Source organism: Podarcis tiliguerta, assembly GCF_965153285.1.
Source record: "Podarcis tiliguerta genome assembly, chromosome: 2".
Lineage (NCBI taxonomy): Eukaryota > Metazoa > Chordata > Lepidosauria > Squamata > Lacertidae > Podarcis > Podarcis tiliguerta.
This window is the reverse complement of record NC_139535.1, coordinates 120,472,630-120,498,845: the sequence shown is the minus strand read 5'-3', so window position 1 is coordinate 120,498,845 and position 26,216 is coordinate 120,472,630. Positions and strand designations below refer to the sequence as shown.

General features: G+C 45.4%; 1 protein-coding gene across 2 annotated transcripts in view; it reads right to left on the bottom strand.

Moving 5' to 3' along the window:
• LOC310671887 (LIM homeobox transcription factor 1-alpha-like) overlaps positions 1–26,216 on the bottom strand; it is an 88,833-nt gene that overhangs the window by 59,532 nt on the left and 3,085 nt on the right. Inside the window, exons 2-3 of one of the 2 annotated variants that reach the window (XM_083428306.1) lie at positions 19,441–19,527; positions 13,071–13,257 (exon numbers count right to left, since the gene is read on the bottom strand). In XM_083428306.1, coding sequence (XP_083284432.1) covers positions 13,071–13,257; positions 19,441–19,498 — 245 coding nt within the window. In that variant the 5' untranslated portion in view covers positions 19,499–19,527. Of the gene's footprint in view, positions 1–1,729; positions 1,979–13,070; positions 13,258–19,440; positions 19,528–26,216 lie in introns of those variants that run through there. The other variant, XM_083428307.1, reaches the window with a different exon arrangement.

The window sequence follows — 26,216 nt, the reverse complement described above, 5'->3', positions numbered from 1 at the left end:
CTTTGGAAATCTGCACTTCTCTAAATTTTGCAGTGGTTTTCCAGCTGGGCCATGTGTACAAAATGCATATACTGGGGTAAAGCATACATAAGAATGCATACACTGGTGAAAATAATTTACAAAAATGCATAATATTGCATTGCAAAAATGTCTAAATTAGGCAAAATTACATACAGAAATGTGTGCTTTAGGATAAATTTACTCTAAAGTACTGATGATTTTTTACAAGGAATTTTTAAAAAAGAAAATTTGATTACTGATATGTAAATGAAGAGAAATGAACTGATGGCCGGAAAAAATAAGACACTGAGAGAAACCAATGTGGACAGATTTGCCCTCTCCAGCAGCAGTTTCCCCAACCTCTCCAAGGCTGCTGCTTGGCAGGCAGCTCAAAACATCCAGAATTCTTTTCTTTCTCTGGTTGAATTCAAACTGCCTCTCTCCCCCCCCCCCCCCGCTGGGAATGCACATACCTGTTCAGGTGGACCCACACACCTGCACCTGCAGCCATGACAGCGGCCCCTTCCATGGGGTTCCGAGGCTCCAGCAATGTCAGGTGCGAGTCAATGCTTAGTAAACAAGCATCTTCAGCTCTTCAGGTAGAACAAAAGCCTAGGGAGATGGTCCTATCCTCACTTGGCATGGTTAGGTAGATTTGAAGTCTCTTGTGCTAGATCTCTCCCAATGTAGGCAAGCACACACCAGGAGGTGGGCGGAGGAAGAGCCACTGCCTTTGCAGGAGTCCTTGTGCTGGCTTCCACTAATAGAACCACAAAGCTGAATCTAGACCATGCTCCCTATACAAGCTCAAAACTAACATCATCAAACTGTGTTATCTGTTTAGCTGTTTCACTCTGGAGTCTCCCTTTCACTGCTGGAGAAAGTTGCCACAATAAATGCACCAATCTTAAAGGTGCCACAATATTCTTCAGATGTAGTAGAAAGTTGTGTGCAATGTAGCTTATTGTGCTAGAGTAATAATGTTTCTGAAAACGGAATTTGATGTATTTCCCACCCATATGAGAAAACCAAGACAAGGGCCCCGTCCTCCTCTGCCTATCATTATCCTGGTTAAGGACACAGGAAGCTGCCTGGTGCTGAGTCAGACCATTTAGATCAGGTGTGGGGAGCCTTGGGCCTCTCAGATGCTGCTGGACCACATATCTCACCATCCCTGGCCACTGGCCTGCTTGCTGGGTCTGACGGCAGCCGTAGTTCAGCAACATCTGCAGGGCCAAAGGTTCCTTGCGCTGGATCTCTGTGGGGAAGAGCTCCCCAGGGTTTTGGAGAGGTGTCTTTGCCCCCCTACCTGGGGACTGAACTGGGGACTTCCTCTGTGAAAAGCCTGTGCTCTGTCATGGATCCACAGCTCTTCCCTAACCAGCCTCTCTTCATGAAAGGAGTGCAGCTCCACAAACCATTTGTTTTTAAAAGGCTTTCTTTGGAAGGCGAGGGAAATGTTTTAGGGGGAGAGATAAGCTGACAGCTGCAGCTGGTTGCGGGGGAAGGAGAAGCCTGTTGCTGCAGAGATGAAATGTTAAGGAAGAAGATGGATGTTGTTCTCCGGTCCTGCACTTCCAAAGCTTTGGGTGCCTCTGACTCCCCCCCTGCCCTGCCCCCCGCCTTCAAGTCCACCCGGCCTCCCTGCTCTGCTCACAACAATCCTGGCCACTGCCTCTGGGCACCTGCCCCGTAAATCCTGATTCAGAAGGGGAGGAAATGTGCTTGCCTGGCCCCATGATAAAGTGATTGCAGCTCCTCCATCCTGGACGCCCTTGCCTGGCTTTGAAGTCTGTTTTCATGGCATGGCAGGCAGAGGCGGGGGAAGCTGAGGAGCTGTCAGGAAGGACCTGAATGGCGGCCTCTGCTGCCAAGGAGCCTCCTCCCTTCCCGCCTGTCCCATGTGGAGATGATTTGCTCATCCAGGGTGAACTTGGCTCGAACCTGGTTCATCCTGGCTAGCGCATGAGCAGCGCAGGGAAACATCTTGTGGATGAATATATTTGTGTGTGCGCGCACCCCCCCACACACCAAAAACGGTATCCAAGCCAAGAGCTGTGAGATACTATAATAGCTCAGAGGTAGAGCACATGCTTTGAGTGCAGAAGAGCCCAGGCATATCTCTAGTTAGAAAGACCAGTGAGCAGATGGAGGAAAAAGACATCTCTAGGCCTGAAAGTCCAGAGAGCAGCTTGCAAATCCAAGCATACACAGTTCTGCAATTCCACTTACCAAGCAAGAGGGAGAAAGTAGTTATAGAATGACTGGGTTTTCCACATGATGGAATCATTGTTTCCCCCCATGGAGTAAAGCAGCACCGCACACAACATATTCTTCACTTCACAATTTGTATCCAAATTCAAGTCAATCCACAAGAAAAGCAACATAAGGCCACCCCCCCCAATAATCTATAGGCGTCACCCAATTGGTATGATATCTAGAATAAGTTTTTATGAGAGACATATCTAGCAGTGCATAGCACACAAAAGCTTTCTCCTGGAAGCAGACACTGGAGCCCCAGTACCTGATCCTGCACATGCCTTGTCCCATAGCATACTCAGCTCTGGTCATTGGCATGAGCACTAGGAATCTCTTCCAGGGGCAGAAGGAGGGAGCAGGTGCACCAAATCCCTCTTGTTCCCCCCCAAGCAGATGATCAGCATGATAAGTTGAGGAAAATGGCAAGTCATGGGAGGACGTGACGGAGGTCTGCACAATTATGCATGGCGTAGGGAAAGCAGACAGCAACTTCTTCCCCCTCATAACACCAGCCATACAATGCAGCTGGTTGGCAGAAAACCCAGGATAGACAAAGGGAAACACTTCTTTACAGGGGACATATTTAAACCATGGAACGCACTGCCTCAAGATGTGATGATGACAGCAGTAGTAGCTGGAGGGCCTCTGCCACCACACTAAGCACCTCCAACCTCCCTCTTGGTAAATTGGGAAGCTGGGACAGCAACAGAACCACACCAGTGCCTCCTCACTGGCTGCTACTGGGTGACAGCCACCAGTTTAGGTAGAGATGCTGTCAAAGGTAATTTGACAAATTCACTGAGGAGAGAGGGCTATTAGTCATGGTGCTGATACGCCACACACCCGCCAGGATTGGAGCCCTCTGGAAAGAGGGCTGTTGCCCTCCTGTCCTGTTGTGGGCTCCCCAGAGGAATCTGCTTGCGCAAGACTTGGACGATGAAGGTGGCACCCAGTTCCCTGCAGCCCGAAGGGTCCCCAGGCAACACCAGAAAGGTGGCAGTGGCAAGGCAAAGCACAGATGGCTGGGAAGCATGGAGCGATTTCATTTGGCTATGAAATAGGTCCCCACTTTTCCACAAACATTTCATATTTTGGTCTCTTATTTTTGCTAGTTGTAAAACTTTCTCCTCATAAACAAATTTTATGCAATTTTGTCTAAAATGCACATTTTTGCAAAGCAATTCCCCCCATAATGCCTTTCTGCATATTATTATTGCATTTCTGCATTTCTATGCACACGTTCCCTCAGCATATGGATTTTTGTTCCCATTACTTTGCTTGAGAACTGCATTGCAATATTCAGAGAAGTGAGAATTTCTAAGGACTGGTGCGTTGTGGTTCTTGTCTTGTTTCAGAAAGTGTGAATTAGGGAGGTTCACCTTTAAACATGATCTGAATATAATTTCTTCCCCATCCCCAGCAGCCACTCATAATTTTCATTCCAACAATTTCCTCAAAGTGAGAGTGGCAGAGACCCTCTTCACCAGCCACGGTCAGAATCCTTTGAAGCCCCAGCAGCACTTTCTGTTTTCTGTGAATGAATGCTATTATTGTAGAATGTTTGCAATGCAAGTAATTGTACCTTTAGGCTGCAATCCCATATCTCCACCTACCTTTAAGAGCAAGGGCTATAGCATTTAAACTGCCCCAAACACTGTTGCAGGCACACGCTAATACATTTGCACTGGGAAACTGAGGAAGTCTTCAAAAACCAAACCTACAAGTGAGCCAAATGTGGTGACCTAACAGCAAAATTACTGCCAGCCTAGCAGTTTGAAAGCACACCAAAGTGCAAGTATAAATAAATAGGAACCATTCTTGTGGGAAGGTAAACGGCATTTCTGTGCAATGCTCTGGTTCGCCAGAAGCGGCTTAGTCATGCTGGCGACATGACCCGGAAAAACTCTCTGTGGACAAACACTGGCTCCCTCAGTCAGTAAAGTGAGATAAACACCGCAACCCCAGAGTCGTTCGCGACTGGACCTAACGGTCAGGAGTACCTTTACCTTTACTTTTAACAGCAAAATGCACTAAAGAGAACACAACCTTTAATACGAACAAAGAGCAGCATTCATAGGTGGAGGAGAAGAAGGGAAAATTCTGTTGCACAAGCAGAAGTCTGTTGCACAAGTATAGGATACAACTCACAGTTTGAGGGCCAGTTCACACAACTCCTTCTAACATAGGAGGCTCAAGGCAAATTGGCTTTTGCTGTAGATTTTGGCACATCAAATTTGCTTGGTTGAATATGGTAACATAACTTATGCCCAGTGCTTTTCTTGGAGGGGAAAAAGGTGCCAGTACTCACCATGAAGTTGTTACTGTAAGTGCCACATTTGTAATATTTTTTGGGGGGGGGAGGTGCTGGTACAGCATACCCTTGAGTCCCCCCCAGAAAACAGCACTGCCTTTGCTTCCTTAACCATGTCCTCACTGGACATTTTCCCTAACAATTTTTGTTAAGAATGCAATGAGCCACATTACAGACACTTGCCGTACCACCGAGAAATATCAGTTCAATAATCTGAACGTTCCTAGAAACCCAACTTCAATTTAATGCAGTACATTTCTTTAAGGTTGTTGTATGAATCAGTGGAGCGGACAAGAGAATCACGTATTAGCTTGGGAAAGACTACTGGTACCTATGAATCCTAGGGGGATCAGCAATGGCAATTCCATACTAGACAAAGTTAATGTGCAAATCCGGGTCCAGGTTCCTTCAAAAGTCTCTCTTTAGCAGCCTAAACCTTGTTATCGCCTTTGTTGCTTCCGCACCCAATCTGTCTACATCTTTCTTAAAGTGTGCAGCCCAAGACACTAGTCAGTCTGGAGCTTGAATGAAACACCCCCAGAACATCCCCTGCATTTTCTTTCATCAACATCACAGACTTGTGTTCGATTTATGACCCATTACAACTCCCAACTCCTTTCCTGCAAAGGCTACTTTAAACAGGGAGGCAGCCCAAGCCCTGTTCATTGCTTGCTTATAGGTCTCTCTCTCTCTCTCTCTCTCTCTCTCTCTCTCTCTCTCTCCCCCTCTGGCAATGCATCACTAGGAAATGGGCAAATGCTGGTATTTTTATTACTCCCGTCCAGCTCTGCTGACATAGCTTTGCGTCAGGGGCTGGGGAGGAGGTTGTTCTCTCTTTCTCTCTCTTCAGAAGAAAGAGATAAGATTTGGACCGTTAAGGGGGAACTTTTCAAGGAGACTGCCAAGACTTGGAAAGCTCTCCTGAATAATGTTACATGATGTCTTCCCAAAAACTTCCCCAAAGTCTCGTGTGTACTATGTCTACATTTCCATTCCCAGCAGGGCCTGCTGCCAAAGGAGGACCTCAGCTCTTCCCCTTTCAAAACAACTGTTATTGCCCCCTTCAGAAGGCTCTTCTGCACTTTTCAGCTTCAGTGAGCACATGCTATGGGTTGAATCCGTGGTCTTGTTGGAACTTCCCTGCAATGGAGTGTTCATATGTGAAACCACGGCCATTCATGGCACTCCAAGGTCATTACTGCACAAAACACAGGCTGTGGAGCAGGGGGTAGGGAGCCTGTGGCCTTCCAGAAGTTCATAATATTGTGGAGTTGGAAGGTACCCCAAGGGTCATCTAGTCTAACCCCCTGCAATGCAGGAACCTCAACTAAAGTATCCATGACAGATGACCATCCAACTGCTGCTTAAACACCTCCAATGAAGGAGAGTCCACCACATCCCAAGGGAATCCATTCCACTGTTGAACCACTCTTATGATCAGAAAATTATTCCTGATGTTTAGTTGGAATCTCCTTTCTTGTAGCTTGAATCCATTGGGTTGGGTTATACCCTCTGAAGCAACAGAAAACAAGCTTGCTCCATCTTCCACATGACAGCCCTTTAGATATTGGAAGATGGCTCTCATATCTCCTCTCTGTCTCCTCTTATCCAGGCTAAACATACTCAGCGCCCTCAACCATTCTTCGTAAGGCTTGGTTTCCAGACCTCGATCCTCTGCACACATTCCAGCTTCTCAATATTCCAGGTGTGGTCTGACGAAGGCAGAATAGAGAGGTTCTGTCAGAGGCAGGTGCCAGGGCCAGGTAAGTAATGACTCACAAGGTGCCAGCGAAGTTAACTCCTTATTCAAAGAAACAAAACAGCTCAGGCCCATTGAGCCCAGTAACTCTCCACAATAGGTCTTGCCCCAATGATGCAATTGTGAGGACTGAAGGTCTCCTCCTTCCCACAGTTCCCTAACTCTCCCACCCCCAGGTCCTTTGTCTTGTCTCTCTTTGCTCCATCCTCTTCATGTTCTGGGAGATTGGGGGGGGGGAGCTGGTTACAGCAGGAGGGGGACACCCCCCTGGTTTCTTCAGCCTTAAACAGGTCAGGACCACAGTACCTCAAGGACTGAATCTCCCCATATGAACTGACCATATGAGACTGTTCTTTGTATGCCTCTTCCGTGAGAGGTCCAGAAGGCAGCAAGATGAGAGCAGGTCTTAGTGCTGTGGCTCCCCACTTGTGGAATGGCTCCTTTGCTACACATCTTTAGATGCCAGGCAAAGACGTTCCTCTTCTCTCAGGCCTTTGGCTAATAAAACAATCGTGGCCTTTTAAACTGGGGGCGGGGGAGTGAGGGTCTTTCTTTGTAACTATGTTATGTATTTTTGTGTTTTTATATTGTAAACTGCCCTATGATCCTTGGATGAAGGGCACGTTAAATCAATCAATCAATCAATCAATCAATCAATCAATAGCTACCCCTCCCAGTTTGGTGTCATCTGCAAATGCAATGAGGACCCCCTCAATTCCTTCATCCAAGCCATTTTTAAACATGTTGAACAACAACAGGCCCAGGACAGAACCCTGTGGCACCCCGCTCGTCTCTTTTTCCCAGGATGGGCATGTTGGACTCCAACTCCCACATCCCTGACCATTGGCCAGGCTGGCTGAGGAGGTGAGCGCTGGAGTCCAATCCCAATAAAATTGGGATTAAGAGGTTTTTAGGTCGCCTGTGTCCTGTTGGTGAAGTGGTGGTGAAAATGCTTGCGGGTGGGGGTGGGGACTGACAAAAAATGGGAGGTCAAGGAGGGTCAGTTGGGGGGGGGGAGAAATGTCTCTATTTTCATCTAAGGAATGTTGGACGGCTGGCTTAAATAAATACAGTGGTACCTCGGGTTAAGTACTTAATTCATTCCAGAGGTCCGTTCTTAACCTGAAACTGTTCTTAACCTGAAGCACCACTTTAGCTAATGGGGCCTCCTGTTGCCGCTGCGCTGCCAGAGCACGATTTCTGTTCTCTTCCTGAAGCAAAGTTCTTAAACTGAAGCACTATTTCTGGGTTAGCGGAGTCTGTAACCTGAAGCGTATGTAACCCAAGGTACCACTGTACTTGAATTGTGGGCCCATGTGGCCACGCCGCATTTGTGGCATCACCAGTAGGCATGGGGACAGGTGCTGACATCATCATAACACGGCTGAAAGAGTCAGAGACATTCTCAGGTCTACTGGTGGCAATCTGCCTGGGTAGCCTGCATATAGCACTCAGCTAGAGTGTGCACCTTCTACAACTGCCCACCCCTCCAAAACATCCCCCCGAGAGGGTGACTAGGCTTAGAAACTGCCTTCCATTGGCTTACGGGCCAGAGGTTCCTCACCCCTGCTCTATGCTGTAAAGGAGATGAATTTCCCACACTTGCTGTGCTTTGGATGAGTTCCTGGGACACCAGGAGAAGATGGAAGAGGCATTCCTCGGAAGCAGGTGAGTAGCCCTTTCTCTATGACTGATAGTTATCTGTTTGGGGCTGCCAGATGGAAATCCAGAGACTTTGCCTGTCAGCTCAAGAGGTCTTGTCAGACCCAATAAGCAACATACCAACCACACCATGTAGTTTGCAGAATACTCCAGCCAGTCCTTATAGGATGATAGCAGAGAGAGGGGAAGGAGACCTAGGAGGCATCCAGCCTTGAGCAGAGGATTCATGAGGGTTGACCTGCTGGAGCTCGAATATTTGCTCTTTAGTTTGTACATAATCAGTGGATTGAAGAGAGAAACCAAACTGCCACAGCTTCTCTGGATTAGTCTTGCCCCCATCTCCTTTTAGTCTGTCTCCCCTGCCTCCTGATTGTGAGGCTTCCCTGAAGTCATCCTTCTCACAGCAGCCAAAGGAGCTGTCGACAGAAGTGTGGATGGCATAAATCAGCAGGAGAAGCTGTGGCTGCCAACCCCCGGCAGAACTGGATTCCCAGATTTGTTTCAATGATACTCCATTGTTTCCCCCCTCCCTCCCTGGTCGTGGTTGCATCTGGGAAATGACAAAGATGGGCTGCCAATTTCCTGTTAAATAATGTTAAATATTCCTGTTAAATAATGAAAATAATAGTCTGGAAAGACCCTCAAACAAAGCTAACAAACATAAAGGGGGTGCACAGCAATGTGTGAGTGTTTATCAGGCCTTCTAGGGGTCCTCGGCGCATTTCACGGCATCCCTGTCACACTTGATGCAAGCTACTACTTAACATTCTTCCAATGTGCTTAATAGAGAGGTAAAGAGGTCAGCTCTCTCCAATGGCTGCTTGCATCTCTATCCGCATGAGCCTCCTCTCCCACTATGGCCTGTAAATGTGCAGTTAATCAAGAAACTCTCCATGCGATTTGTTTGTGCTGAAGATGGAATGATCTGTTGCTGTGTGCGCAGGCTGTGCACCCTCCCCCTCCATCATGTGTTGGGTATGGCAGGGACGGGCATGAGAGATCTGTCAACTGAGAGGCCTTTTACTATGAAGAAGAAAGGAACAAGTATTGGCTGGGTAAGGAGTTTGGTTCTCCAGCCCAGGGATGTATTAAAATAAATGGCAGAGAAAGGCCATTGGGATGCATTGCTTTTATTTACTATGTTCCTTTCAACCCATATGAGTCTGGCACCCCTAAACCTAACTAGCATATCCGGCTCCGACGGCTATGATTGGAAAATCCATTTATTCATTCCATTGACGGACAGGCACTGACACTTTGGCTGGAGTGAAGCAGTGTTTTCATTTGGTGCCTTTTGCTGTTGTGCTGCTTTTGGCAACGGCTGCTCACACCCGGCAGCTCCCACCTCTCCCAAGTGCACTGGACCACTTCTGAAAGCTGTGTCTCAGTGAAAGACACTGAAAAGGAGGACTCAGGAAGACAATCTTGCAATTCTTCCTGACTAGCTGCTTTGTGGCCCTGGCTTCAATTCAAGCTAGGACTGCAAGGGGCAACTCAGGAGCTAAGTGCACTCCCAATTCTTCTTTTGACATTTCAGTCACCTGACATTGCAGGATGTCATGTGACTGTCAGGTGGAATGTTCTGCCCCCTTGCCAAAGTTGCCTTCTTCTGAATCTGCCCCTCTGGCCAGATCCAATCCCCCACTCCTGCCTTAAGGTCCAGCTTTCTCTTCCCCCACCACAGTCTGCAGAAGATGTCTGGAGAATTCTTTCTCTTAGTGGTATCCTTATTTATTATTATCATCCCTGATAATATCATTGTTTGTTGTTGATTTTATTTAGATTTTATGTATCTATTTGCTTGATTTGGTCTGTTTTTAACACTTTAGTGTTGGAACTTTATTTTCTACGGGAGTTTAGGATCCTTGGATGGGCAGCTGTCTATAAGTGATTTCAGCTCACTGACGCTTAATATTACTTTCCTGTTCCATTCAGTTCTCATGGATGCAGCTGCAGAGCAACGTAACTGAATAAGGGAAGGGCCTAAGCTCATTGGCAGAGACCAGGGGTTGTGCACAAAACATCCCAGATTCAACCCTAGACATTTCCGGCTGGAGCTGGAGATTTGTTACCAGTAAACTAGGGAGATGGAACGATGGTCTGACTCGGTATAAGGCAACCTCCTGTGTTCTAAAATTCTGGTTTTGGTGGGAGAGTTCATGGCAGGTCTTGCTGAGCAAGCTTTGGAGAAGCTCTTGAAGCAGAAAGCCCAAAGTATGTACCCTCTCTGAGATACTCCTCTGTAACGGACAGGAGTGTGGAGCTCGGTGGACCAAGAGGCTTTGTTTGGTTTGGTTGCTTTCTGATTTCTGCAGCTGCGATCAAAGCTCGGTGTTGTTGGGAGATCTAATCCTCCCCCTCTAATCCTCCAGCCTTGTATGCTCAGGCCTGACACTTGGCCCAGCAGCAGAAGGTAATGGGTCTGGAGGGCTGGTTAATCATTCCAAAACATGCTAAGCGTGAGCAATCAGCACAGGCTTCCCCCAGCTTATCGCTATTGCTAAAGTGTTGAAGGAAAAGCAACGGGCCGGGGGAGCTCCCTGCTTCCTGTTAGTTTTTGAAGTTGCTATCTAAAAGTCCTCCATTAGGAATCCATAAAAACAGAGTTTTTGCAAGGCCGTTTGCAAAACGGGTTGCTTTTATTAACTGGTTGGCAAAGGTCTTCCTGCAGGGAATAGGGGAAAGAAATATCAATAATCTTTAATGATTGTAAATGCTCATTGCACTTTACAGATAATGTGAAGGGGGAAGAAAACGAGAGGTCCTTTCCCCAAACAGCACTCAATCTAAACTCAGGGTGGGAGAAGAGATCATGTCCACACCATACATTCAATGCATATTTAAACTACACGGCTTCTCCCAAGGAGTCCTGGGAACTGTAGTTTGTTAAGGGTGCAATAGCCCTGGGGGGGGGGACTACAATTCCTACAATGCTTTTTTGGGGGGGGAATAAGTACTTTAAATGTGCATTGAATATGCGTTAAATGTATAGTGAGAATGGGGCCAGAAAAGGGAGAAGAAGGGAAGGCCAATGTAAAAAGGAAGGGAAGGCAAAGGGTCCTCCCCTCCCTCATTCAGTCCCCACAACGACCCCTTGAGGTGGGTTTCAGTCATATATACGTTGGGCCTGGACATCCCCCCAGTAGCACTAGCTTCCTCTGTACCTGAGATCAATGGTCCTGTTTATTACAGTGTTTTGTTGCTCCTGCCCTGCTGCCTGTGCACAAGGAATTATGGGCCTGGTAATTCTTGAGAGGAAATGTCATACAGTGGTACCTCTGGATACAAATGGGATCCGTTCTGGAGCCCCATTCGCATCCTGAAGCGAACGCAACCCGTGTCTGCGCGTGCGCGGGTCGCAATTTGCCACTTCTGCACATGCGCGTGATGTCTTTTCGACTGTCTGTGCATGTGCGAGCGACGAAACCCAGAAGTAACACGTTCCACGGAGCACTACCCGAAAGCGCTCAACCTGAAGCAACTTCAACCTGAGGTATGGCTGTATAGGGAAGCACAGGTATTGCTTGTTCTCAGATTCACACCCTTTTTCAAATGTACAAGGTGTACAGCCTCCAACATTCCTCGGATGAAAATAGGGGCATTGCTCACTCCCCGCCAACTGGCCCTTCTGTACCCACCCACCCTTTTTGGGTCTTCTCCTGCAGAGCGTTTCCTATCAGAAGAAGGGCAAGGGCCACCACCGCGGCACCAGCAGCACACAGCACACACAGCATCATCAGCAGCATCATATGATAATAATTTATTATTTATACCCCACCCATCTGGCTGGGTTTCCCCAGTCATTCTGGGTGGCTCCCAACAGAATATAAAAAATACAATAACCCTCCACTGTCCTGAGACAACCCCTTAATCCTGATTATATTTTATTTTATTCTTTGGTAGATTTACAAAAAGAAAACACACACAGAGAGAGAAATATATATATATAGGGGAAGAGTCGATATACAAAGCTTTTTATAATAATAATAATAATAATAATAATAATAGACTTCCTTCCCTCCCATAAAGGAAAAACAAACAACCCCAGGATTCCTGCTATGAATATTGCTGATTGCTCCACCCGGAGTCTGGGCACCTTAAGCTGTTGCACCGCAGCTGCTGCCTTTCTCTGAGTTGCAGCAGCATCACTCTGGTGCTGACTCGTGTTCCAGCATTGTGTCCTGGCAATAATAATTCACCCTACCTATGCAGTGCTACCGCTTAGCTAGCTATAATCAACCCTGTATATATTTAATGAATCCAGGTGTTTGCTGTGCAAACACAGACTCTGTGTGTCTGACATGGAATCATGCTACTTTATCCTTTTCATTTTTGTTAATGAAAGGGGGTGTTTCTGGCTCTCCTGGGCAGGCAGTGAAGCCTGGGGGTGTCTCCTTGCCCTCCTGCCATCCACATGCACATTATTCCCCAGTGTGCCAAACTGTTCCTTAAAAACCATGTTCAAGGCAGCAGAATAAATTATCCAAAAATAAGGTTTTTTAAAAAGCAATTATATTCAACATGCATGACTTATTTTCTGTTTGCAGAATTTAGATTTATTTTGCGGCTGAATACACAGTTGTTCTTTAATCCTGATCTCATAATGGATTTTAGCAACCTGTTCACAGTCAATTCACGTATCACATGGCAATAAGATCACGCCACTGGATAAGAAAAGATTACGTCTCTGAGCCTACATGTGATACAAACTTTAACCACACCATAAAATAGCTGACAAAAGCTCTCCACAATAAATAAACTGATTTGCACCAACAATTCAATGAAACATATTACTTGGCTCTAGAATTCCAGCGCTGAGGTCTTTCACGTCCCCCTTAGATGCCCAGCTCTGGGCTATTCTGACCTTCTGTGACATCACAGCAATGTTCATGGCAGCCAATAGGACGACAATGCCTGCCCAGTTCCACTATGACAGTGGATATTTAACTAACTAGTGACTACAGAAATGACCGCCCAGGTAACAAAGTTATTTGGGCCCATCTTTCCCTTGACCATTCCCCACCTCAGCCTGCTCTGCCAAGCCACAGGGGTAGAAATCAAAAGGTGCCAGGCACTTACTTTTCATAGTCATGCTTGCAATACAGCTGCCGGTTGCGACAGTAGCAAGTGCCGGAGAGAGCCTGCAGGCAAGCGGCGCACTTCAAGCAGCCTTCGTGCCACGAACGCTCATTCACCCTCAGGAGGAAGCGGTCGGAGATCGGGGTGTTGCAGCCAGCACAAACCTCCCGCATTTTGGACTCTGAGCCTTGATGGCAGGGAACAACAACAACAATGAATTGCAAAACTCAAAGGTCCTCCTCATCAATGAGAACAGTTTACAAAGAAACAGGGAGGCCTGGTGTGTTGCGGGTCTGTGGCGTGACCTGCTGGGATACCCTGCCTGGGGATGCTTTTGCAACAGAACACTCGGGTGGTTCATGTCCCAGGAACTCATTGCTGAAAAGAACCCACAATCTGCATGCAAATGGTGCAACCTGTATAATCGTACTCCCCCCCCCCGCCCACTATAGTTGGAGCTTATATGTTGCAGTTTGGTTCATACTTGGATTCCATGACTTTGAAGTCATTCCATTGTTTCGAACATTCAATACTTCTCAATAGTGGTAACCCAACTGTTGAGTGACCTTCACAGGGACAGTGGTCCAACTCCCTCATCATTAACGTAGGAAAAATCTAGAAATATTAATTTTTACCCAGGCAATTGGAGGCTGAAAGATCTGTTCCTGGCAACTCTTAAATTATTAGCTGTGAGAGTAGGTGGTTTTAAAAAACAAAAAACCCTAGTTTTTGTTTAGTTTTTAAGTGTTGTTTTAAAAGGTTTAATCTGTTTTTAGAATATTGTTTAAAACTGTTTTTAGACATTTTAATTGTACTGTATTCTGTTATTTACATATTTGCCACCTTTGGGAGGAAGCAAGGAATATAAATTTAGCAAACAAACAATATTTGAATGTTAATGATTAATTTTTTTAACCTGCCTCATCCCAAAAGCACTCAACAGGTAACAGAGCATTTAAAATATTTTATGTGTTTATGTGTTTTACACATATTACACATATTATGTGTAATATGTGTTTTATACTGCTGTCACTACAATGGGAAATATTCCATAGTCCTACATGAAGAAAGTTTTTCATCTACAGTTCTTCTTTCTGTAAAATGGGTATAATACCAATTGCCCTCATAGCTCATTCCACTATTTATAAAATTTTACTTATATTAGTAATCAATCTGATTATTTTTTTTGAATCCCAAATATCATTTTTAAGAAGTTTCCCCTTATCCTGAAAACATACATCCCTTCATAGTTTAGAAAACCTTTTTAAAAACCAATCCCAAGAATATAAATAAAAATGTCCTTCTGCTTCTTGAAGCTCAGAGAATTTCCTTGCAGATTCCCCACACTCCATTCTTTACAATGCTCTTGCTTGTGTAAGAGTCACTACTGCGCATCTTTGACCCTGCTTCATCCATTCAGTCAATTTCCCTCTCTACCACCCCGGATGCTTTGGCTTAAGCAGGACATACCTCACTTCAAATAGGAGATAACTTTTTAAATGTCTTGCTTGAGTTGATCAGGATTATCTGTGCATCAGTCTACGGCAGCCGTTCAAAGACTTCCTAGCATGGACTGCAACAGATAAGGAAGTAAGTGCAGGTGGGTCATAAACACCCTCTCCAGCGTGTTGGAGGTGGCTTGGGGCTGAGGCAGCGAGGGAGTCTAAGCTGCTGCCAAGTGCATGTCATCATCTTCAGTGCGGAGGTTGCTGGGTCTTGGTGGCGCACTTCCTTTCCTTTTGGGCTTCCCTGCTTGTATGTGTGAGTGCATGTGTTCGCACTCGTTTGATGCCGTGTGCTGCCATCTCGGTGCTGGAGGGGAGCCATGGCTCTGTAGTAAGGCTTTGCACACAGGTGGCACCTGCTGGGAGGAGGGCTGGGAGAGAAGCCTGCCTGGAACCCCAGAGAGACTCTGCCTAACCTGCAGTTGCTGTTGTTCCTGTTATCATTAATTCCCTTCTAAATTGCAGTTCATCTGAAGACCACAGTATATGACATAATATAAAATGATACAGTAAAATTACAAAAAAACCTTTAAAGCGTTACAAAAAAATAACATTAAAATAAAATAAACTGACAGTGGAAAACAGCCTCCAAGATGTTGATGTCTTTGATGTTTCCTTTCCACTGAAATGTATTGAAACTGATTGAGTAATTAATTATGATAGTTTTGGCCATAGTGGATAGCAAGACATATAACAGATTTCAGTGGAATCTGAACTGCAGTGGAACAGAAGCAGTGCTGATTGTGGTGAACATAGGACGGGATGGAAATGGCTGCCTCCTTACATTCCTAGTCTCTTGTTCCACAATTGGATACCACAGTGGGGAAGGTCTGTGTCCCTTGTCATCAGCAGCTGGGCAATGCTGCTGCCCGCGCTACTAGCAGAGCCTCCCCGGCTCATTTTCAAGGCCCAAGGCGGGATGTACTGGGAAAGATGCTCTTTCAAGTGTTTGGGTCCTGTGCTGTATAAGGCTTTGTAGACCAAAATCAAAACCATAGCAGCCAGGGCAACTCCCTAAGGGTTGGTGTCACATGGCCCACAGAGCCACGTTTGATACTAGCTGCAGCATCCTGACTGTCTTCAAGGGACCGAGGGTTGCAATAATCTAGCTGGATGGTTATTAGGGTGGAGATAAGATGTAGTTTATGGAGGAAGTGAGGAGGGACCAGAACACACCAACAGCATAGGATCTGCTCCCTCCCTTCATAGAATCATAGAATTGCAGAGTTGGAAGGGACCCTGGGGGTCATCTGGTCCAACCCCCTGCAATGCAGGAATCTCAAAGCATTCATGGCAGGTAGCCATCCAACCTGTGCTTAAAAACCTCCAAGGAAGGAGAGACCACAACCTCCCAAGGGAGACCATTCCTCGGTCAAACAGCTCCTTCTGCCAGGAGTTTTTTCCAAATGTTTAATCTCCTTTCTTGTAGCTTGAAGCCATTAGTTCAAGTCCTACCCTCCAGAGCAGGAGAAAACAAGCATATTCTGTCTCCCATGTCACACCCCTTAAGATATTTGAAGATGGCTATCACATCTACTCTCAGTCTCCTCTTTGCCAGGCTATAATTTAAATGTATCTTTTTAAAAAAATAAAAATTAAGCCTTGAAAAAACCCTTACCAGGTTAAAAAGAGGGGATTTCAAATTCAGATGAAAACTTCATGGTTATTTTATCTAGAAAAGCAAACTTAACAATGTAATTCTACACATGTCTACTCAGACTTTAGCTCCATTGAGCTGAATGGGGCTTACTCTCAGGTAAGTGATTGTAGGATTGCAGTTTTGGTCTGCTTAAACACTGAGACATGCATGTTTTCTAAGAAGGGCATACTCAGCATAGTGTGATTTGCTGAAATTTTGAAAGATGTTTAAGGGTTAACATAGCACCAGAATACATAAAATATGACAAATAAGTTGCTCTGAACATGATAGATTTATCCAAAGATTGGTGACTGTTATAATCCCATGAATTTTTGGAGCAAAAGGACAAAGTCCTGAATCGCAATGTTCAGCTTAATTTTTTTCTGGTTTGATTGCAGTCTCTTGATAATCTTATTGCGGCGAGTGGGAGGACCTTTCAAAATTCCCTCTTCCATGCAACTCTTAAAAGTGTGGGGGGCACTGTTTTCCTTTGCGTTATATCAGTCCCTGTCTCCATTTCTAGACTTCTGATTTCTCCACACACATCAATTTCATAAAACAATTCAAGTTGCAGTGAATCAAGAGCTTGGGATTCCAGCACAACCCAAGTATCACCACCAGTTATACTAAAAGGGCCTTTACAATTCCCTGCAGGCTCCCTTGGGCAGCACTTGCAGCAGATCTCTCTTCCTTGGATTGGGATGCTGAACACACACACGCAATCAGGGCAGGTAGGGGGCCAATGTAATATCTGGGAGCAAGGACTTTTGTTCTCATTCTTCTCATTGCCTTTACACCCACATCTTCCGCCTGCACATGCCTATAGTCATACTGAAATTAAAAGTCATAAAGAAATGGAGCTGGTTTGAGCTCAAGAAAACAACCCTCTCTTATGCAGCATTATTCCAGTTTATTTAACGGCAAAATGCCGAAGTTTGCTGCTTTAGTGGAAACTCTCTAGCATAATTGTCCCAGAGATGCCATTTCAAAGGTCTCTGTACTCCCTTCCGTGCATTATTTGCTTCAGTTTGTTTGTATGAAAGTTACTGAGAGGGATATATTTTCCCCCAGACTTCATCAGTGCTTGCATAGGCAAGGCAAGCTTGCAATATGAGCTGGAGTCCTGTGCACACTTACTCAGGAGTAAGCCCCACTTCAGAGTAAAGATGCATAGGCTGCATGGGGATAGTTGCCCTCTGCTGTATATTTTGCACATGAGAGTAGAAAGGTCAGCGTTCCTGTACTGTTAAGAATGGGGGATAATAAAGGATGCATGAATTGCATTTTCCCCACAACTCCTCAACATTATAAAAGACCTTGTTATCCAATATAGAACAGAAGCAGTATCTGGCAGGAGAAGTGCTAGGAGATCCTTCTTATTTAGCACAAGATACCAGTCTAAATTGATATCAATGTAAATTGGGGAAGCAGTACGACAAGGCTGTATATTGTCTCCCTGCTTATTAGGCAACTTTTATGCAGAATTCATCATTAAGATTGCCGGAAGAAATATCAACAACCTCAGATATGCAGATGACACAACCTTGATGGCAGAAAATGAGGAGGAATGAAAGAACCTCTTAATGAGGGTGAAAGAGGAGAGCGCAAAATATGCTGTGCAGCTCAACAAAAAAAAACTAAGATCATGGCCACTGGTCCCATCACCTCCTGGCAAATAGAAGGGGAAGAAATGGAGGCAGTGAGATATTTTACTTTTTTGGGTTCCATGATCACTGCAGATGGCCATAGCCTGCTCCTTGGGAGAAAAGAAATGACAAACCTAGACAGCATCTTAAAAAGCAGAGACATCACCTTGCCAACAAAGGTCGTTATAGTTAAAGCTATGGTTTTCCCATTAGTGATGTATGGAAGTGAGAGCTGGACCATAAAGAAGGCTGATCGCCGAATAATTGATGCTTTTGAATTCTGGCGCTGGAAGAGACTCTTGAGAGTCCCATGGACTGCAAGAAGATCAAACGTATCCATTCTGAAGGAAATCAGCCCTGAGTGCTCACTGGAAGGACAGATCTTGAAGCTGAGGCTCCAATACTTTGGCCACCTCATGAGAACAGAAGACTCCCTGGAAAAGACCCTGATGCTGGGAAAGATGGAGGGCACAAGGAGAAGGGGACGACAGAGGACGAGATGGTTGGACAGTGTTCTCAAAGCTACCAGCATGAGTTTGACCAAACTGCGGGAGGCAGTGGAAGACAGGAGTGCCTGGCGTGCTCTGGTCCATGGGGTCACGAAGAGTCGGACACGACTAAACAACTAAACAACAACAAATCAATGTAAATGCACCACTTTTGTTTTCGAAAGGAATTAGAAGTGCTCCAAAAGTCAAGCTATGGTTTTCAGAATGCTGATGTTTCCCCATCCTCAGAATACTTTTAGCCATCATGATTATTGAGAAAAACATTGAAACGTGTTGGTTGTGCCAGCAGGAACTTAGGAAACTGTGTAGGACTACGCCATTTGAAATAAGAAAACCCATCTATTGCCTTTAAAAAATCCTGGCTTATGTAAACTTAGACATTAATGAGCAGGTTATATCAGGATGTCAGTGATAAACAGCCTGTGTTGTTATCCATTATAAACATAATTACATTCACCACTGGTATTTTATTGTCCTTATGGGTCTAAAAGCGTCATTAAGGTTACACATTTCATTTCTTGACATTCCTTTTTTTGAATTTGTTATAGGCATTGTATTTCTACTGTGGTCATGTGTTTGCTGAGTATTAATTATAATAGAAGATTCTATATATATAAGGTGCTATATTCCTCAAGGCAATGAAAAATAATTTCATGAAAACAATTCAAAAGTGCGATAAAACAATGTGTGTGTGTTTTTTTTTGCAAAAAACAGTCCGCATAATACTGTACATCTAAGGAGAATGCTACATATACTCAAGTTCACTGTCCTGACGTTGCTTTTCAAAATAACCTTTCTGCATTTTGCATCAGTGAGCTTTAATTCACATTAAGTAGCAGGTTTGCTTCTAGATTAGCAAAGGGCATCCTAGTCTGGGTTGTTGTTGTTCCCTTAACCAGAGTCTAGAGAACCAAGAAAGATTTTCTGAAGCTGATGCTATACTAGGGCCCGTCTAGCACTTATTTGGAGCCTGAGTATCACTGCAGACATTCAGCCAAGACCACTGGATTGTGGGGCATTTGCCCCCCACCTGTGCAGCTGCACACACGCTTCCCTAGATCAGAAACTCACCATAGCCCAGGACGGGCGTGGCCTGCTGGAGACAAGATGGAGCCTCTTCCGTCTTCATCCTCCAGGTCTGGCAAGCATAGGATGGACCTGCCATGGAGGAGGAGAGACTTAGTTAGTCATAAAAAAAAGAGAGAGAGAAGGGCAAGGGAGGCTGGCAGGCAGCAGCTGGACTCAAGCAGGATGAAGGAGAACTGGGAATTCTTGCTCTGCATAGATCCAACTTCTGCCTTCTCAAGTGCTTGCCAACAAAGTAACTCCAAAAGGGCTAGGTACTCTCAGTGTATTTTCTTGGATACTGTTCTGGCTTTGGGAGTGGGGCTGCTATTTTTATTTTTTTCTGGCAGTGGGGCGTCTGTGCCTCTGATGGCACACAAGAGTGTTTACAGCTCCCCATGTATGCCATCTCACTATAGGGTTGCCAACTGTTTCAGCGGCTGCTGCTTCTGTGCTATCAGCCATCAATATTAACCGTAGGTAGTATTAATCACTGTGCTCTGAAAAGCATCACCTGCTGACTTCTGCACCTTAAAAGCACAAGAGCAGACCAGCTATGCCCCCCCTGACTCCATCTGTTGGTAGATATGATCACACCCGGGCTTCTTCATCTACATTGTCTTCCAGTTCTTTTCTGAGCCCTCCAATGTTTAAACAAAGCCCTAAGCAAGTTACCTGAAGGATTATCTCTTGCATATACATACTCAAGACTTTCACCAGAGGCCCTCCTTGAGGTTCCCCTGCCTGGTGGTGTGTGGGCATGGGGACAGGGCCTTTGGGGTGGTGGCACTGATGCACAAATTGATGGTTTTAGATGCTAGGCTTGGTGGACTTCTGGGGTCCTCCTTTCTATTATTTCAGTACATAATTAACATTTATTTTTTTCCCTTACCCCAGTTACCCCATGCTTTGTAACTGCTCCTATATTCCTGGTATGATTAGACACCCCCCCCCCAATGGTTTGCCAACCCTGATGAAAAATGAATTCTCTCTGAGCTTATGCAGTTTCCCATTTTAAACTCACTTAACAGCACCATCTTTTAGACTAAAGGAATAAATTAGAGTTGTGCATATTTACTTGGGAATATACATCATTTTAGGGACACGGGTGGCGCTGTGGTCTAAACCACAGAGCCTAGGGCTTGCTGATCAGAAGGTCGGCGGTTCAAATCCCCACAACTGGGTGAGCTCCTGTTGTTTGGTCCCAGCTCTTGCCCACCTAGGAGTTTCAAAGCACGTCAAGTGCAAGTAGATAAATAGGTACCGCTCCAGCGGGAAGGTAAATGGCGTTTCTGTGTGCTGCTCTGGTTCGCCAGAAGCGGCTTAGTCATGCTAGCCACATGACCCAGAAGCTGTATGTCGGCTCCCTCAGCCAGCAAAGCGAGATGAGCGCAGCAACCCCAGAGTCGTCTGCAACTGAACCTAATGGTCAGGGGTACCTTTACCTTTACCTTTATACATCATTTTATTATAGAAAATGATATCCTTAATGGGGGGAAACTAAAAAATATATGTAACCATGTACATACCTGGCCAGCCCCCCCCCCAATCTCTGGCTTACAAAAAAGAAAAGAAAAAAAAAGAAGCTATGGCCCCCAAAATCAGCCTCACTGGGCCATGGTATGCTCATGACAGCTTGGATCCTGGTTTCGTGCCCGTTTGCTGCCGCTCCCCCTGCCATTTGCCACCCTCTGGACTGTGCGCTCTGGATTTCAGCCCAGAGGTCCAGCTCCAGATGTACCACTGCATAGCAGTGCCCCAGTTATAGAATGCCTTCCCCAGAAAGGCTCACCTGGTGCCTCCGTTATGGTCCTCCCCCGCCCCCCACTCGTGCCTTTTAATATGCCAGTTAGTATTTTTCCCTTGCTGGTTTTTAGACTAGTTTTATACAGTGGTACCTCAGGTTAAGAACTTAATTCGTTCTGGAGGTCCGTTCTAAACTGAAACTGTTCTTAACCTGAAGCACCACTTTAGCTAATGGGGCCTCCTGCTGCCGCTGCTGCACGATTTCTGTTCTCATCCTGAAGCAAAGTTCAGGTACTATTTCTGGGTTAGTGGAGTCTGTAACCTGAAGCGTATGTAACCCGAGGTACCACTGTATTGGTTAATATTCTGCTTGTGTTAGTTTTATGCTGGCAATATAGAGATATTGGTTTATTTTTTATTTTTAGTCTGTATTTTTAAAACTTATTTTTAATATTTTGTAAACCACCCAGAGGACTTAGTTGATGGGGAATATAGAAAGGTCAGAAATATACAAACAAATAAAAATACGTCAATAGTCCTTGTAACTTTCCTGTGAATTCTTACCCCCATATTTTTGATTGTGGCTGAGAGATAGTGAATGGCCACTCAAGGAGATTGAGTATACCCACCCACTTGGGAGGAAGTCCCACAGAATAAAGTGGGCCTTACCTCTGAGTAGCTTTGCACATAAATATGTAAGTTTGTGAGTTTATGGCCAAGGGGAGATTTGAGCAATGCACTTGCCAGGCTGTTCTAGTTCTTCAGCACGTGAAGTTACCCACTGCATCTCCACAAACATTTGCCAGAAAGACTAGTTACATGACTTCTGGGACCTGAGATCTGTCTTTAGCTTCTTAAAACAGATACGTGTTGTGGGTTCATACCTAGAAATGGTTCCTGCTCATGCCAGATGTGTGAATGCTAACTGTGATTCTTCATTAGGGAGAGAAAGGCATTCTGCACAAACTCAGAGGCATTTCCTTCTTTAATAGATGGCCTTAAGCAAGCTAGGGACACGGGTGGCGCTGTGGGTTAAACCACAGAGCCTAGGACTTGCCGATCAGAAGGTCGGCGGTTCGAATCCCCGAGATGGGGTGAGCTCCCATTGCTCAGTCCGCGCTCCTGCCAACCTAGCAGTTCAAAAGCATGTCAAAGTGCAAGTAGATAAATAGGTACCCCTCCGTTAGGAAGGTAAACGGCATTTCCGTGTGCTGCTCTGGTTCGCCAGAAGCGGCTGAGTCATGCTGGCCACATGATCCATAAGCTGTACGCCGGCTCCCTCGGCCAATAAAGCGAGATGAGCGCTGCAACCCCAGAGTTGGCCATGACTGGACCTAATAGTACCTTTACCTTTACCAAGCAAGCTACTTTCTCCTAGCCTAAGGTGTGTGTGTGGTGCAATAAATGGTAATATGAGGTTATAATTAGATTATTTGTCAACTTTTCAGGTTGCTTTTTAGGTGTGCCAACAGCAGCTTGATCAGTAGGAACTAGCTGGAGATGATTTTCAGAGCAAAGAGAAACATATTACCTGCTCATTTCCACAGACTGAGCTGCTATTAAAAACATAGCTACAGGAGCTAGTTGAAAAGTTGGGTACCCTAATTATTATAATGGCCTACTTTACAGCCTTGGGAATTACTGAGAGTGGGATGCAAAAGCAAATGACAATCTGGTAGGTAAGAGATAAGGGCATAAATCAGGCTTTCTGAGGTAAAACCAAGGAAGTAAAACAGACCTAACAAATGAATTTAGCGTTACACAATATCTTCTTTATCCATGCTCTGGTTCTTCCCTTCCTAACATTACAGCCTCTTCAAAATGTCAGCCACAGCGAATGGCACAGGAATAAGGGCTGCCAAAATGAAAATATTGTTATAGGTGTGTGTGTGGGGGGGGGCGTGCTAAACCCTAGAAATTAATAAATGCTAATTGGGGTGGCACATAACAATGTGAAGCTATTCTAAAAGTGGAATGCTGCTGGGATTTCAGCCTGCCTGAAAATCAGTCCCCTAACCCCACGTGTGAAGGAGCTGAATTTAGTCAGCCATCAGCAGTAAGGGGAAGGTGACACTCTGCACATGCCCAGTGTTTTAAGGCATTCAAAGTGGATTCTATCCAAGGGTTAAGGTCTGGACACCCATGGCCACACCAAAGCCTCTAAGACAAAACTGCTTCCGTCTATGACAAATGAAAGTAAGCCAAGGTGAGCCATCAGGCTATAGGAGAAGTTGCCCAGTCAGGCTGGAGTTGTAGGTGAGGATTGCTGGTGTCTCCATTAGAAGCAGGAGATGCACTATGTTGTGAGTGCCAGGCTGTGACTATGTGGATGGATGACTGGGGAAATAAGAGCACCGCCATCTGATCTGGTCATAGGGCAAACCTTCCAAGGGGGGGGGGGGGTTCCTTTCCCTAGATCAGGTTCTCTAGCTTCTGAGAAATGAGGGACACCCCCCCTGGGTCTCTGTGCTGGGAATGATTGGAAGTTCCTGTGTGACACCTGATGCAGGGAAAGGACCACAGAACCTAACTGGAAGGAGACTGGCCTGAACAGCAAATCACACAGAGATACCGTGGGGCGGCCTTCTCTGTGAGTGGAGCTGCTTACAGGAGTTTCTCCTAATTTGATTAGCTTATTCCTCACTGATGTTCTTAATTCTCATTACTCTCAGGAGTAGTTAATCCCAGCACTCAGGCTGCAAATTCCTGCTCTAAGACTAAGAGCAGGGCATGGGAAACATGGCAGGGTGGGGGGCTCCAGATTTTGCCACTGGCATTCCTGCTCGCTGCCTAGTCCCTAGAAATCACTTCCCGCGGGTGGGGGCGGGTGTCCGACCTTGGTCGTGATGAAAGAAACTGTGATCTAGGGCCGCTCGCCTGCCGCTTCGACCTGTGGGACCCCCGCCTGCCCCCGCCCACCTGTCCGGATCCTGACTCCTTTTTTTCATTTCGAGAGGGAGGAAGCTAGAAGGGGGGGGGGGGAGGAGTGGGACGGCCAAGGAAGGCTCTTGCATTCCGCCGACTCGCCGCGATGGCCCGGCGCCTGCCCGGACCAAGCAGAAGAGATGTCTCGCTCGCGTTTCCACGAGCGTCTCTCCTCCGAGGCGGCGAGGAGTCGAATTCCGAGACTGTCGGCGGCCGAGGCGCTGCTACCCGGGTCTCATCAATGCTCGACTTTGGGGCGCAATTTAATCTCCCCCTCTCTCTTTGGTTCGTCTGTTTTTAAAGTGTATATTATTTGGAAAGGGGCTTGGGAAATTCCACCCTCCCCAGCAAACCCAACCAACAACTCCGTGCTCTATTCGCCCCCCAAAAGGACGGCTGGAGAAGAGAATGGATTCTGTTCCAAGGCTTTTGCGCTAACAGGCGCTTCGGCCAAAGGGAAGCGATGCGAGATCTTGAACATTAATTGTTGCGTTTGTGAGTCTTTAGGAAAACGAGAAGCTTTCCTCTGTTTCCTCTCTCGTCTCCTCTCCAGTTTTTCTGAGGCTGAGGTCATATTTATATATATACACGCTTACTTTAAAAGTAACTTCTCCTGAACTCAGTGGGTCTTACTTCTGAGTAGACGTTGACACTAGACAGGTTGCGTCGTACATTTCAATTAGATGGGCATTTTCTGTCATGAATAGGGGGAAATTGCCGCTAGGTTCCTTTTCATTTTGTATTAGTTATCCAGCCCGCTTTATACGCTGTGTTAAGCAGCAACTTTTTGAATCCGATGTTTGTTTTGGGTTTTAAAAGTTACTTCTGTGCTTCGACGCGGGTTACACTTTGTAGGTTATTATTTTGAGATGCGGCATTTCAACATTTTTATGTATTTCCTCGAAAGGGCTGACGGTTCTCGTTTATTTTTTTAAAGTAACAGTTCGGATTCGACAACCTTAACTTAAGACATGCTGTGAAAAATATAATGCTTAAAGTGGCACCTTAAAAGACTAATACATTTGTGGGTCTGTCTACGCTACATAAAGCACGTTGTTGTTTTCAAACTGTCCGTGCCCACAATGAACCTAAAGGAAAATACTGATCCCCCCCCCCTTTGTATATATACATATTTTTCACATTTATAAAATCGCCTTTCAGCAAAGGCTCTAGAGGTGGAGGAAGCAAAAATAAAATAGCTTAGTGCAGTGGTTAGCGTGGTGCATTGAAGCGGGTGCGGGGGGGGGTGATCTGGGTTCAAATCTCCATTGGGCCATGGAGCTCACCGGGTGACTTTGGGACAGTCTCAATCTCTCCGCCTAAACTATCTCACAGGATTGATGTGATCGCGTGAGGATAAAATGGAGGAGGAGAACCTTGAGTTTCTTGTAAGATACAAATAACTAAATTTCACTTTACAAACATTTATATAGAACACAACAGCAAGCAAAAGATAATTACAATAAATTAAAACTTCATGCAAAATACAAGAACAAGCAAATAAATTAATAATAAGAAAAACAATAATAACAGTTTATTAAATTTATATACTGCTTTTCATTCAAAGATCACATTCAAAACCTTGACCTGTGGACTTTCCTAGCGGCTTGCCAAAATTAATTGACCAATGCACTCTAAAACCATTGCATATTTTTAAACCCAGCGGAGTCAAAAGGCATCAATGCATAGCTGTCAACTTTTCCCTTTCTTTTTGCGAGGAGTCCTATTCGGAATAAGGGAATTTCCCTTTAAAAAAAGGGAAAAGTTGACAGCTGTGCATCAATGGCGGCACTGCTTTAAGCTGCTACACATCCGGATGCTAAATATATTTCGCACAAGGCTGATGGATTTCAATTGCGTCTAACACCGAGGTTATTAAGTTTTAATAAGTCTAACGAGCCGATCATTTACATTTAGTTGCAAGTAAATTCCATTTATCTCAATAGCCGCCTGATGACTTTAAGACTTCCAGAACTCAGATCACACAACAAAAGGGTTAACAGGATAAGCATTTGAATGTTTTACCAGATGTAAATCCCATTGGGTTCGGGGTTTACTCGCAGGTAAGTACGTATCAGATCGCAGCGCAGGTCTTCAGAATTGTTCTCCCC